General features: G+C 36.5%; 1 protein-coding gene and 1 non-coding gene across 6 annotated transcripts in view; one reads left to right on the top strand and one right to left on the bottom strand.

Annotated features, from left to right (window-relative positions):
* The window catches only part of GFM2 (GTP dependent ribosome recycling factor mitochondrial 2), an 83,008-nt gene that overhangs the window by 23,838 nt on the left and 45,201 nt on the right, over positions 1-13,969 (bottom strand). For 4 of the 5 annotated variants that reach the window (XM_040450801.1, XM_040450793.1, XM_040450785.1 and 1 more), the window contains 7 exons: positions 12,997-13,077; positions 11,043-11,191; positions 9,551-9,691; positions 9,147-9,246; positions 7,616-7,805; positions 3,728-3,804; positions 1,180-1,318 (listed from right to left, as the gene is read on the bottom strand). In XM_040450801.1, the coding sequence (XP_040306735.1) occupies positions 1,180-1,318; positions 3,728-3,804; positions 7,616-7,805; positions 9,147-9,246; positions 9,551-9,691; positions 11,043-11,191; positions 12,997-13,077 (877 nt within the window). The remainder of the gene's footprint in view (positions 1-1,179; positions 1,319-3,727; positions 3,805-7,615; positions 7,806-9,146; positions 9,247-9,550; positions 9,692-11,042; positions 11,192-12,996; positions 13,078-13,969) is intronic. The other variant, XM_040450809.1, reaches the window with a different exon arrangement.
* On the top strand, positions 3,333-3,436 carry LOC121016933 (U6 spliceosomal RNA). Its single transcript, XR_005784540.1, has one exon. It is a non-coding gene; the product is annotated as a U6 spliceosomal RNA (small nuclear RNA).

The following is a 13,969-nucleotide window of genomic DNA, read 5'->3' as shown; positions in this document are numbered from 1 at the left end:
ATTTCTCAAAATAGTGACTTTTTAAAGATTGAAAGCAGTATCTCTCATTTGCTAACAACCAACAGCAGTCACCAATCTCCATCATTACTAAAACAAAACTATGTTGTATTTTTGTTAGTGACCATGTAATAGAGTGATGCATCACCTAAATTAAAACTTAAGAATTATAATCTACAATTTCTCTTTATAATAAGCTAAAAATAAAGAACTTATGAAACCTAAAAACTACTCAGAAATAGACCATTACCAGTAGTAACCTACAAGCCTTCCAAAGCCATCACTATCATGATATAATCACTCATTCCTATGAGTTTCCTTAGTTATGTTACATATGCATGTATTCCTAAACAATATAGTTCACTCTGCTGTGTTTTGAATTTGTTATTATGTACTCTGCAACTTGCTTCTTTTGCTTATCTCTGGGTCCTCTGGGCTGATGCATATTGATGTAATTCATTCTTTTTCACAGCTGTTTAATATTTTGTTGTATGAACACGATACCGTTTACACATTCTCTGTCCATAAATATTTGGGGTGGTTTTTTTCTATTCAGAGGTGGTTATTATTATGTTATTATGAACATTCTTATATCCATCTCTCAGTGCACATGTATAAGAGTTTCTCTAGGGCATGTGAGAAGTGCTAAGTAGTAAAGTCTGCACACAGTTGGCTTCACAAGGAAGTTGCCAAATTGTTTTCATACTGGTTACATAATTTACACTCCCACCCTAAGTTTTTAAGAGTTTCCATTGCTCAACATCTCACCAACACTTGGTGCTGTCTGATTTAATCCCTGCCAATTGTGTTGGTGTAAAATATCTCATAACTTGCATGACCCTAATCATTACTGATATGAAGAATCTTTTAATATGTTCATGAGTCCTCTGGATATCCTTTTTGTGAAATAATCTCTACACGAAGGGCTTATTGTACCCCATGACCACCACTGAAAAGTACGTTTGTCTGATGAGGGCTCATCATTTATTTGATGTATTGAGTGGTACAGGAATAGGGCTGGGTTTAAAACAAAATAGAACAAAATCCTCAAGAGACACAAAAATACAGACACACAAAACCTGTGCCCACTGATGGAAGACGCTAGTGAATATGAACCTTGCTTTATGCAACTACATTGAAAGATTTGGAAAAACACAGCAAATCCTAAATGTTTTATTTTACCTGTGGCACAAACTGCATTTAGAATAGTCTCTCGGTATGCCACCTGGAGAGGCCCTAGATAGGTTTCCAATCCATATTCTCTCTTGATTCGGTCATGAATAATCTCAATATGTAACTCCCCCATACCACCTAAGACAGTCTGGTTAAAACAGGAAGAAAATAAAACCAAGATCAAAGAAAAAATGTTTATCACAAAATACTATATAAAGGCATTATATCAATATGTTATTTTTCATTAATTACAAACTGAGTTTCTCTGCAATTTTTTTTTTTTGGTTCTTCCTCAAAACATTTTTGTTTTTTTCTGAGTGGAATAATAGGTCGATTAAAAGTAAATTTCTAGGATATTCTGTCTTTATTACATGACAGTTTAATTAGGCAAGGAGCATCTAACCAGGACTATATTCCCAACCATATAGCTTAGTTCTGGCCAATGAAACATGAGTGTAACTGATGTTGGCAACTTCTGGGTTATACCTTTAAAGAAAGGATAAAGCCCTTGTCTTAATGAAAATGTAAGCAACTGTCTTAAGGATGAAAGCGACATCTTGTTATTTGGGGGGTGAAGAGGATAATCTTTTCCCCAAATATTCCCAACCACATTGGCATTTATTTCCCAATCATCCTGGGCCCCTTACAGTATTGTGACTAGTTAAATTTTTCAGACTAGCTTGGACCTTTATTTGACAGTGAAATTATCTTTTATCTTTGATCTTTCATTGTTACTTAGGGCCCTTGTTAGAACAAGCCAAATTTTTATCAAAACCAATCAAGACATGCCTTAAAAAAATTTTTTTTTACAACACTAGTTATTCCTTAAGGTGTTTGTGTATGAAAGAGTATAGTGCAAGGAATCCATATTTGCTCAGTCTTATTCATATGCCATCTATGTAGTAAAGAATTAACTGCACCCAAAAAGAGGTATGGCCCTTACCCTCAGCTACTAGTAGGTAATCTCTAGGCCAGGATGCTGCCTGATGGAAGTGTCTTTACTTGTCTGGGGGATTTTGTCCGCGAGACAGTGTAACAATGTGATTTATGATGTGCACTTCAGAACAGCCTTATCTGTTCCGACCTGGAAAGTCAAGGTAATAGCCTCAACTTACAGGAGGTACTGGAAACTAAAGGTCAACCACATGAGCAGTATGTAATCAAGCCTTAATAAAAACTCTGGAGGGGTGGGGTGAGCCTCCCTGACTGGCAATACCCTTTACCAAAAGGGTTAATACATCCCTGAAGATGAAGGAAGATAATGCCCTATTTGTTTCTTCCTTTGGCTGGCTCTAATTTTATCCTTCCGCTGTAACAGAGCTGTAATTATAAGGAACAAACAAACAAAAGGATTATTTTGTTTCAATTGCTGTACTTTAAAGTTAAAGTAGTGAATTTGGAAAAAGCAAGTTGTAGAATAATACAAAAAGAATGACTTGTTATATATCTGTATATATTTCTGGAAAAAATAAACTGGTTTATAACATAGCACAGCGTAAGACATTTGGGAAAGTGTGAAAGTCTATTCACATTTTCACAGTTGTTTACCTGTGTAAATTAAGATGGAAAAAAGGGACACTTTAATTCTGTACTCTGAACCCGTGTGTGTTATTTGCCATTTTTTTAAAAAAGTATGTATTGGCATTTTTAAATGAAAGTTTTTCAAAATAAAAAAAAAAGTTTAAGTGCTTGTTGCTGTCTCCTTCAGTATTAAACTAAATTACTACCTCATTTAGCTGGCATTTGGGAAATAAAATACTCCATAGTTTTCAGATTAACTAAATCCTTAGTTTATCCTTAAATTGATAATCTTCTAATCTTCTAAAGGAACTTGTTCTAAAATCTTACACAAACTTTACCCTGCCTTCCTAAAAAGACACAATGAACATGTGTTCTTCTGCTGTAATGTAAGATCCACAAACTTCTTACCACCTACTTTACAGCTCTACTTCCTCCCATAGTGTTAGGTTGTTAGCCATCACTTCTCCCCCCATCTTACATGTAACTGACAAGAAAAGCACCTTTGCATCCTCCCTTTAGTATGCCGTGTTTACAAGCCTTAGGAACATAAGAAGCTCAAGGCTTTGTCTTGGGGTTGAACTTTATTTCAAAGTTTCACAAAAGGCTGTCTTCTGGAAAACTGAAATGACAGTGGTCTTTATGTGCTCACTTTGGCAGCCCATATACTAAAACTGGGACGATACAGAGATCAGCACGGCCCCTGTGTGAGGGTGACACACAAATTTGCAAAGCTTCCATGTTAAAAAAAATTAAAAAGTGGTTTAAAGAACCATGTTAAAAAAAATTAAAAAGTGGTTTAAAGAAGTGAGGCGTAATTAATTATATTGAGGAAGTAAGGAAAATTTTTCTATCTAGTTTGACAGTCAACCTGATAATCAGAAATTTGTATTATCGGAGAACCAAAAGAGAAGGTTTTTTCTTTCGGGGGCATAGACCAATCTGTTTTAGATATATGCATTTAAATACAGAAACACATACACACACAAATACTACTATTGAAAGATTTCTGGAAGTAAAGTTGTAATAAAATGTGAACCTGTCCAGAATCAGCATCTAGCTTCACTTTCAAACTGGGATCTTCACGTTGAAGGCATTTCAATGCATAATCCAAATCTAGGGGATAAACAGTAAATGTTACCTTTACATTTCATCTTTTAGATAATGTAACATATGTTCTAGTGGCGGAAAAAATGAGCAAGCAAATTTTCAAAAAGAACGTTTCAAACAGCATCAATGCTTTGTAGTGAATAAAACGAGGTGATAAGATAGTGATGGGAAGTTATTTAAGATTGAATGATCTGGAAGGGCCTCCCCAAGGTAAGTTAGATCAAGACGCAAATAAAGACTGGCCATATAGGCAAAATCCTGAAGAAACAGAATACCAGAGAAAATGCCTGTGCGAGAAATGGGTTTGCTATTAGAAAAATAACATGACGGTAGCTGGCTATTAGCAAGTAATCACATGATGTAAGGGCTTGTAGGCCAGGCTGCAGAATTTGAATTTGCACTGGGAAGCCACTGACAGGTGGCTTCGTGGGAGAGTAACATCATCTGATTGTGTTTCACGAAGATCTAGGAAAAGACAAGGAAGCAAAATGCCTTCAGAAAGAGAAGCAATGAGAAACTGGCAAAGGAAACTACACCATGAATAAAGAGATGCTAATGTGGTCACTCTATGATGAATTATCACACCCAATGAGGAAACAAGAATATATTATTTGAAATAAATATGGCCTCTAAAGTCAAGTGATACTTTAATACAATCAATTAGCTGTTAACTGTATTCTCCCCCTCTACAAAAGATGTTCGAAGTTTCTCAGACATGAAGTGCGGCTAAAGAAAAGAGCTGAGCAACGGATTCATGAACCAACCTTACCACACATTTAAAGTGGTCTTATATTCCAGGGACCCTGGTTTATATTCCAGGGACATATGCTTCTAGATATACACTGTCCAAGTAGTAGCCACTAGCCATCTAATTAGTATATTAGGAGTCTAAACAGACATATACTCTAAGTATAAAATACATACCAGGTTTCAAAGACTATGAAAAAAAGAAAGTAAAATAGCTCATTAATTTTTTATATTGATTAGATGTTGAAATACTATTTTTGATATACTGGGTTAAATATATTATTAAAATTAATTTTGCCAGTTTATTATTTTTTTATGTAGCTCTAAGAAAATTTTAGATTACAGTTGATGTTATATTTCTATTGAACAGTATTCTTCTGGACTCTTGACATCCCACAGTCAGGTCCAACAACCAGCAACACTGGCATGATATGGAGCCTGTTAGAAAGACAAAATATCAGGTTCCAGTACTGAATCAGAGGCTGCACTTAACAAGAATTTCAAGAAATATATTATGCCCATTAAGGTTAAGAGGCATTATTTTACACAGTATCTTATTTTTAAGCACCTATTCAAAGAAAGTAATAATGCTTATGACACTGTAGCTTTTGAAATGAAAACACAGTAACTTTATTGTAAAATGCAAACTCATTCAAAAATATTTATGACGAATCTACCCTTCAGGGGTTTATTGGGATGAAGAGGGCATTATAAGACAGAGTGTCAATATAATAGGAACATGGGGTAAATACAATGGAGAGCCAGAATAAAGAAAAGGTAGATTTGCTTGAAAGAAGTCTAAGGGAGACTCTATAAAGTCCCATCCCCTGTGGGACTTCGGACCTCTAAGCTAATGCCCATTAACTAGACTTACTTTGGACCCCAGACTTTTCTTCCTCAAGTAGTTAAAAGCTGAAGCGCTAGATTTAAAATGAGCTGGTGCAACTTAACTGCAATGTCACAATTTGAATTTATGTACTCACAATGTTTGAAATATGAAATTACTTTCAAATATTTTTATTTTTTATTTTTTAAATGTTTATTGTATTTCTGAGAGAGAGACAGAGAGAGAGAGAGCGAGCGAGCGCGTGAGCACAAGCGGGGGAGGAGCAGAGAGAGAGAGGAAGACACAGAATCCAAAACAGGCTCCAAGCTCTGAGCTGTCAGCAGAGAGCCCAATGCAGGGCTTGAACTCACTAACTGCGAGATCATGACATGAGCCAAAATCGGCATTTTACTGACTGGGTATTCAAGCGCCCCTCAAATATATTTTTTAAAAGTCAGATTATTTTGTTTGGGCAGCCACTGCTCTTAAGTGCCTGGCTACCCCTGATATAACTAGTTTGGTCAACTTTGATACACATCAACCTGGGTAGCCAGATTCACATCACCTGATCCTCCTTCCGTAGGGTCAAGACTATACCCTTAGTTGGTCTCAGGGCATTTTAAGGTGACAAGAAAACTTGCTGCTATACCTGTTTTAATTTCATTGCTGTACCTTTACCAACTGGACAAGAACAGACCCAGTTTCCTTCAGTATTTGGGGGCTGTCTTAAACCAGTATTCACACTTCTTTCATGTGAACTCCAGCTCGAACGGTAAGAACTGGAACCCCTACTTGTCTAGGGATCTCCCTGTTTCTTTTCCCCTTGGTACTCAAGACATGGGAGGCAGTAAATGGGTGCTTTTGTTTTTCCATCATCTGTGAGCCCAACTTGTTTAAGGGGAAAAAATAGCTTCTAATGCCACCTCTAGAACTAGGTTTGTCCTTCAACAACTTAATATAGGAATTCAGTGAGGGCCTCAAAAAGAAGTGATGCCTCAGATGAGATTTTCTAATTAGAGTGAACATCTTCCAGGTAGACAAACTGCATTATGCCATTATAATGCAAGACAGAACAAATGAAAAGAAATAGTAATGCAAAAAGAGCATGGTATCTTCAGAAAACTGGAACTAGTTTATTACAGAAGTGTAAGGTGTGAGTCGTTATTCTGTCTTACTTTTTTTTTTTTGGTGAAAGAAGAGGGTTCAGAATGAAGGAGGAAGTTTCAAACAACGAGGCCAGGCAAGAAGGCTGGTGTCAGCGATTGCTAGTGGTTTTCCTCTCTATTCTGCTGCCGCCTGCCTAAAAGACTGCATTTACCAAACTCCTTGCAACTGAGCGGCCAGATGTCTAAGTAATAGCCAGTGACACAGAAGAAGTCTTTAAGGGGAAAAGGACACATCTTCTTCCTCCTTACTCCATGTCTCTGTAAGGAACTTGGCTGTGATGCCAGAGGTGCTAGCAGCCATCCTGTGATAACTAAGAATAGGAGCTACAGACTCAGAGAGGCAGGGCAGAAAAACGAGAGCCCGGGGGCCTGATGATGGTGTAGAGCCACCCTCTAACCCCTGGGCTCCCAACCCAAGGCACATTTTACAAGAGAGAGAAATAAACTTTTGTCATTAAAGCAACTGTTACTTGGGGGTTTTCTGTAATATGCAACCAAATCCAATTGGAAATGATACAGCTGAAATCATGAGATTTATATACCACAGAAAGAAGTCTGGGTTTGTGCTATATATAAGTAATGAGAAGCCACTGAGAAACAGGCTAAAGCACGAGTACACAACACTCAAAAAGGTCAAACAACATTAACCATAGTATATAAATATCTTCACTGAGTTCTAAAGGTTGAGCCAAAAAACAAGGAAAAGGAGCATTTTGTAAATGGTGATGAGAAAATGAATCCTTCTGAACTGTTAACTGTCTAATCTATTATAACTGGAAGGGGAATCCTGACGCCAGTTACTTTGGATGCCAATGACAGCACCACGAGAACCAGAGCAAGGAAGATGATGACAGTCGAAAATGGCCAACAAGTGGGAAAAGAAAAAATAAAAGGAGCTTGTAAAAATCATAACATCTTAAATAGAAAACAAGACTAATCCCAAGTAATACCCATGACTTCTGATAAAACTGAACTCAATCATGTGAGAAATCTTTTGAGGGCATAACATAAGTATCTGCATCTAAATTACTAACTGCATCTAATTACTAGTTAATTGATACACCAAAACTATTTGTACCTGGCTGCTTAGCCACCGAAGGGGGTTCTATGGTACAGAAGAAAACAGGTTCTGGAATCTCCACCCCAGCCAGAAGAAGTCTTTCGGCTTCATTGTTCCGTCTATGTTTTTTTCCTCCTTCTGTTTCGGCTCGACGAGCTGCAGCTAACGCACTGGACTTGGATGAGGCAATGGTGTCTCCTGTGGTGGTCTGTAAGCAAACATCGCGCTTGGAACAAGACAGGCTCAGTGAGCACTCAGCTTACACTGAGAATCACGAAATACGAAAACTTCCAATGTGACACTTTCATCAGAACTTAAAACAGGAACAAATTCACAAAGCTCACTGCAACTTTGCATAGGTAAAGCTAATTTAACTTGTGTAAGAATTCTATCCAAGATACTGCTGTAATAAATTCTAACAACACTCTCTCTCTCTCTCTCTCTCTCTCTCTCTCTCTCTCTCTCACATACACTCACTACACATTCAAAATTCATTTGGTAAAACAAATGTACCTTCCTAAATTTTCAATCATATCAAAATAGGTCAATTTTAGTAGAAGTCCATTTTAACAGTTTTACCACCAGTAAAAATGTCTATAACTGTTTTACAGAAAATCTTCCATTAACTAAAATAAGCAATTAACCAGAATTCTCTAGACCATGCAGAATTGATAGCATCCTTACAGACTCATTATTTTTTAAAACTATAATTTCACTTTTAAACTTTAATATTACAACATTCCATGCCAATTTCCTTCTCTGTAAAGATATTCCGAATGAAGCAATAGTTCAAACGTCTCTGTGTAACTCCTTCAAATATGTACATGGAGCGCCTGCCTTCGGGTGGACAGAGGACATTTCAAGGCTACAAGTCCTATATCTGGACTGTGGACATTTTATACTAAAGGATCTTGAATCCTGCAATTAACCATAAAGAGGTTAAAAAATGTTCAAAGTAACCATGGCTATCCTAAATGCCAAATACACCAAAGTTTAATGAGAAAATGTATTCAATTTAATCCATATATAAATGAAATGTCCTTAGTTTTACCTTACCAAAAACATACACAGCATCAACTTATTTTCATCCATTCATCGACAAGTCATGGACTGCCTCCTATATGTGATGCACTGATCTAGGGACTAAGGACAGAGAACAAAAGAAACCCAAGTCCTTGCCCTCATAAAGCCTTCATTGGCAATATGTCTTCAGTTATTACCCGGATAAGTTATAAGGTTAAATTGTCAGCAATGATCAAGTAAAATACCCAATGAGAATAACGAAATATTAAATTTAAAACACAGGTATGTATCTATAGTGTATTTTCACTTGGATTTGAATTTTACATGAATATAATCCACAGTTTACAGTCTTCTATAATTTTCTTTCTTTCTGAGATTCAACCATGTTGATGAATATGCTACAATATTCATTACCCCACTATTGATGACCATTTGGATCGTTTGTGGGTTTTTGCTACCGCAAAATGCCTGGTTTTAATTAAACATTTAAGCTAATAGTTCCTAGAGAAACCATCTGTTCGCTTACGTGTTTAAGGCCAACAGTCAAAGCAATGTTACCAGCAGTCAGTGAAGGGATTTCTATATGTTGGTCAGCAAATGGCAAAAGAAGACGACTTATTCTCTCCCTGTAAAAACCATGATTTATTTCAGTAAAAGAATTTTTAAAGAAATGACTGCAGTTTTAGAAAATAAACTAAGCTTGTGGAGTGCTTGAATGGCTCAGTTGGTTAAGCATCCAACTCTTGGTTTCGGCTCCAGTCACGATTGCACAGTTCATGAGTTTGAGCCCTGCATCAGGCTCTAAACTGACCGTGCGGAGCCTGCTTAGGATTCTCTCTCCATCTCTCTGCCCCACTCCCACTTGCTCTCACTCTCTCTCAAAACAATAAACATTAAAAAAAAGAACAGAACCTATAAGCTTCTACTTACGTGCAGTTTCCATTAATATTATAGATGGCCAATTGGGGTTTTATCATGCCTGAGTAAATGCGCATAAACACCAGTGGTCCTCGCTGCTTGTCATGAAGAACTTTAAATGCCAGTGCACATAAGTCACCCTTATACCATGGCCTACAAAATTGAGACATTCCAGAAAGGCCTTTAAAATACACTTCCCATATATCTATGCAGATCAAATCAGAATCACTGTGCAAACTTAACCCTAATGTCCTCCCTCATATCTTCTAGTTAGCTACTCTGGCTGATTAAATTATGTCAGTACTAACTACCTCTCTTCCTCCACAAAAGTAAATTATTTAACGGAGATCATTAATTGCTCAAAATTAAAAATAATGGATTCTCTCCCAGATATTACCTCTACTCGCAAATAATTTCACTGCCTAGAGTTCACTCCTCAAAAAATATACCTAGGATAGGTATACCTTCCTATTTTGTGAGAATATACCTTCTCACAAAAACCTGTACAGGGTAAATGTATAGGTGCTTTCTAACTACTACTTACACTCTGTCCTCCCACCTTCTCTCCAGTTGCGTGATCATAGAAATCTACAATTCTTACAGATTGATGTCCTTAAACTGGTGCACACTGATACGTTTCAGAAAGCCTGAATCCCTCTGAAATTGCCAAATTTTGTTCACAGGCACATTTTTCTGAGGAAAAGCTCCATGTTCTCATTAGTTTCAAAGGAGCCCATGACTCAAAGTAGGTGAGACACTCCTATTATAGAACTTCTCCATTTCATCCCTAATTCCCTCCAATTTTTAACTTTAGCAAATACTCATATAGAGTTTACCATATACTAGGTAGGCACTGTTCCATTTGCTTTATAAGTATTAACTCGTTTGATTCCTGTAACAATCCAATAGGATAGGTCCTAGTCTCTGTATTTTACAGGTAGAAGGTTAAACAACTTGGGAGAGCTCAGATTTAAATCCAAGGAGTACACAGTCCGTGCCCATAATCACTTTACCATTAATGCTTCTCCAATTGAGAGATATGAAAAGTGATTAATGTCCTAGTTAAAGGATTAAACAAAGTCCATTCCTGCCTGAATAGTCACTCGGATTTTAGAGGATTTATTACCAAGTACAAAGCTGTTAGTGACAACAGAAGTAAAACAATACCCTTAAACCACAAAATATTTTGAGCTTTTTAAAAATCTTGAAATCTAGTATAAATTTATCTACAGAATATTTATCAAACAACTCCACTATACTGTTTGTTTTTTTTTTAACTAAGATGACAGCCACACACTCTAGCTCCATTTGTAAATATAGCAGGTTATAAGACATGCGAACAAATGTCCCTTTCAAGTAAAAATTTATATAGCTCTATACCATTTATAATGATATTCTTCACCAATGTTATTCAAAAATGGTGATTCAAATGCTCTTTGTGAAACAAGACCTACTTTCCCGCTTTTGCGAGGCTGTAAGATTTTAATCTGTACTGCATACTTACAGAAATTCATAGTTGCGCTCTTCAGGTGAAGGCAAGTACACGGTAACAGCATCCAACAAGGGCTGGACACCTTTGTTTTTCAGGGCACTTCCACAAAGCACAGGCACTGCCGTCTGAGCCAGTGTTACTCTGCGAATTGCAGTCTGGAGCTATAAAGCAGAGACAGAAGTACTGTATTCTGTGTGCAGTATACTGGCTCCAACTGAAGTATCTCAGAATTAGACACCCTCGCCAACCAACCATGTAAAACAGAACCACTCAGCACACTTCCATCATTCTTCATGGGCTTATTCTTCTGTATTTTTCTTTATAATGTTAATTACTATTTGGTATACTGGATATATATTTAATGGTTTATTGTCTGTGTCTTTATCCCCCAGAATATAAAATCTACATGAGCGTTACAATAAATCCCATAAAACATTGCTAAATCCCCAGAAACTACAGAAGTACCTAAAATAAGCAGGTATTTAAAAATATTTCTCAAATAAATGAATTAAACATACTTCTGATTTAACCTTGATTGTCTAAAAGAGGACCTGTACAGAAACTAAGAACATATATATGAATTACAACTTCCTCAAAGGAATTAGACCAACATTAAATCAAACTCAGGAGCGGCTGGGTGGCTCAGTCAATCGTCTGATTCCTGATTTCGGCTCAGGTCATGATCTCACAGTTCATGAGTTCGAGCCCTGCAATGGGCTCTGCATTTGTGCAGAGCTTGGGATTCATTCATTCTCTCTCTCTTTCTCTCTCTTCCTTCCCCCTTGTGCTCTCTCTCTCTCTTTCTCAAAATAAATAAACTTAAAAAAAAAATCAAATCCAAAGAAAAATGAGAAATCAGGGTAGAAATCAAATTTGAAAGACCTCAAAAACGAAGAAAAGCATGGGTGTGTTTGCAACCTACTGGAAGGAGAATGGTATATCAATTCCTCCTCAGATCATAAGCTCTTTGAAAAGAGAAACCATGGTATGTGACTACAGGGCACAAGAAACATCACATCTAAGCGCTCAAATACTAAACGATAACATATTTCAATAATTAGGGCATTTCATTCAAAAGAAAAGTACTTTTTTCCATTCCTAACTTCAAAGGTCTCAAACTTAATCTTGAGACTCATGTTTTTCTTTAATTCTTTTTGTGAAAAATAACTAAGTACATTTTCTGGGCTCAGTCTGGACCCCATTATATACATATATATAATCCCCCTAAAATACTTGGGAGGCGCCTGGCTGGCTGAGTTGGTGGAGCATGCAACTCTTGACCCTGGGTGCGTGAGTTCAGGCTCTGTGTTGGGCAGAGTTGACTTAAAAACAAACAAACAAGCAAACAAAAAACAACTTTACCTGGTAACTCGTTTCATAAAGAAAAATAAAGACTGTTTGCCAAATTCATAGGGGAAGGTCCCTAGCAGAAAATAACAGAAATGCCTTGAAGAAATCTGTCCTAATTCAATTATTACTACTATTTTATATGCCTATTCTCTGGTTTAATGTATTTCAAAAGGAAACAAAATAAATACATAAATAAATAAAGACCTGTAACGAGCTTCTAGTAAGAATTAAAACGCTGTCAGAAAAAATAAGAAAAATCATTGCAGTAGTCTATAAAACCAGTAAATTTTCAATATAAAATTTCCACCTGTAATTTCCCTACTAAAGAAATGATCACAAGGAAAGCACTGCAAAGAAGGAATGAGTAACTTGTACTGACTCAATAGGAGTAAAAAAGACTCAATTTCTGATTTTGTAAAGCATATCTGAAAACAGTAAATCACCACCATTATTTAAGCACTTGTATTAATAGTGACTTTATCTTAATGTTCTCCTAATTAAGTCAGCGTTTTCTAATGCCATGCAAAGTTGAAAAAAACTAAACACCTGAGACAGAGAAATCAAACCACATCCAATTAGTAAAACTTCATCAAAGTAAATGAATAATAAAATTTACCTTTTCAGCTGGTAGCAAATCAAAATTTTCACTAAATTCTCCTAAAACCAAGTCAGCAAATTCATCATCCAAATCTGCAACCTACAAAGAACGGTTTTAGTTCTATAACTTGCTTTTATTGTCACAACTATTAAGTCCAAATAAATGTACATTATCCAAATATTTCAAGACATCTACATGATCTACCTTATCCAGGCCACAGAACTCTCCTCAACACCTCAAGAGATAAACAGTATTTCTTTCATAGGAAAGGAGACTGAAAACTGAAGATGTGCTATTATAAGTTCCCTACATACATGAGAAGCAATAGCCAGATGAAGTATCTCAATAAAGTGCTATCCACTCAGAGTGCTCAAAAGAAATAAAATACCACAATTCGCAGTCAGTGATAACATATCTAATGGATTGCTGTTTTTAGACAGATTTAGAAGTCTTAGTTCATTGAAAAGTTTCCTCTGGGGAAAGTTTCCTGCCTGGGTGGCTCAGTCGATTAAGCATCTGACTTCAGCTCAAGTCATGATCTTATAGTTGGTGAATTTGAGCCCCACATCAGGCTCTCTGCTGCCAGCAAGGAGCCCGCTTCCTATCCTCTGTCCACCCCTCCCCTGCTAATGTGCACATGTTCTCTCTCCCCAAAATAAGTAAAACATAAAAAAAAAAAAAAAAAAAAGTTTCATCTAGTATTCCTTTAACATTATGAATATTCACCAGATGTCCTAAGACAGTCCAACTAAAATAATTCCTGTTATTCTAATCCGGCACTGCGGGAACAGATATAAGTTGAGGGTCATAGGCATCACTTCAGCAATAAAAAAGCAATTATCTAATTCATGTTCTTTTCTTAGTTATCTGCGTATATGAAATAGGAGAATTCAGCTGACAATAAATTTAATAAAAGTTTCAAAAGTTTGTAATAGTACAAAAGAGCAAAACATTCAAACTTGGAGACAAAAACACACTTTTAACAGCTAAG

Source organism: Herpailurus yagouaroundi, unplaced genomic scaffold (assembly GCF_014898765.1).
Source record: "Herpailurus yagouaroundi ecotype Mexico unplaced genomic scaffold, PumYag 29, whole genome shotgun sequence".
Lineage (NCBI taxonomy): Eukaryota > Metazoa > Chordata > Mammalia > Carnivora > Felidae > Herpailurus > Herpailurus yagouaroundi.
The sequence above is the reverse complement of the archived record's forward strand: the minus strand, read 5'-3'. Positions and strand labels throughout refer to the sequence as shown.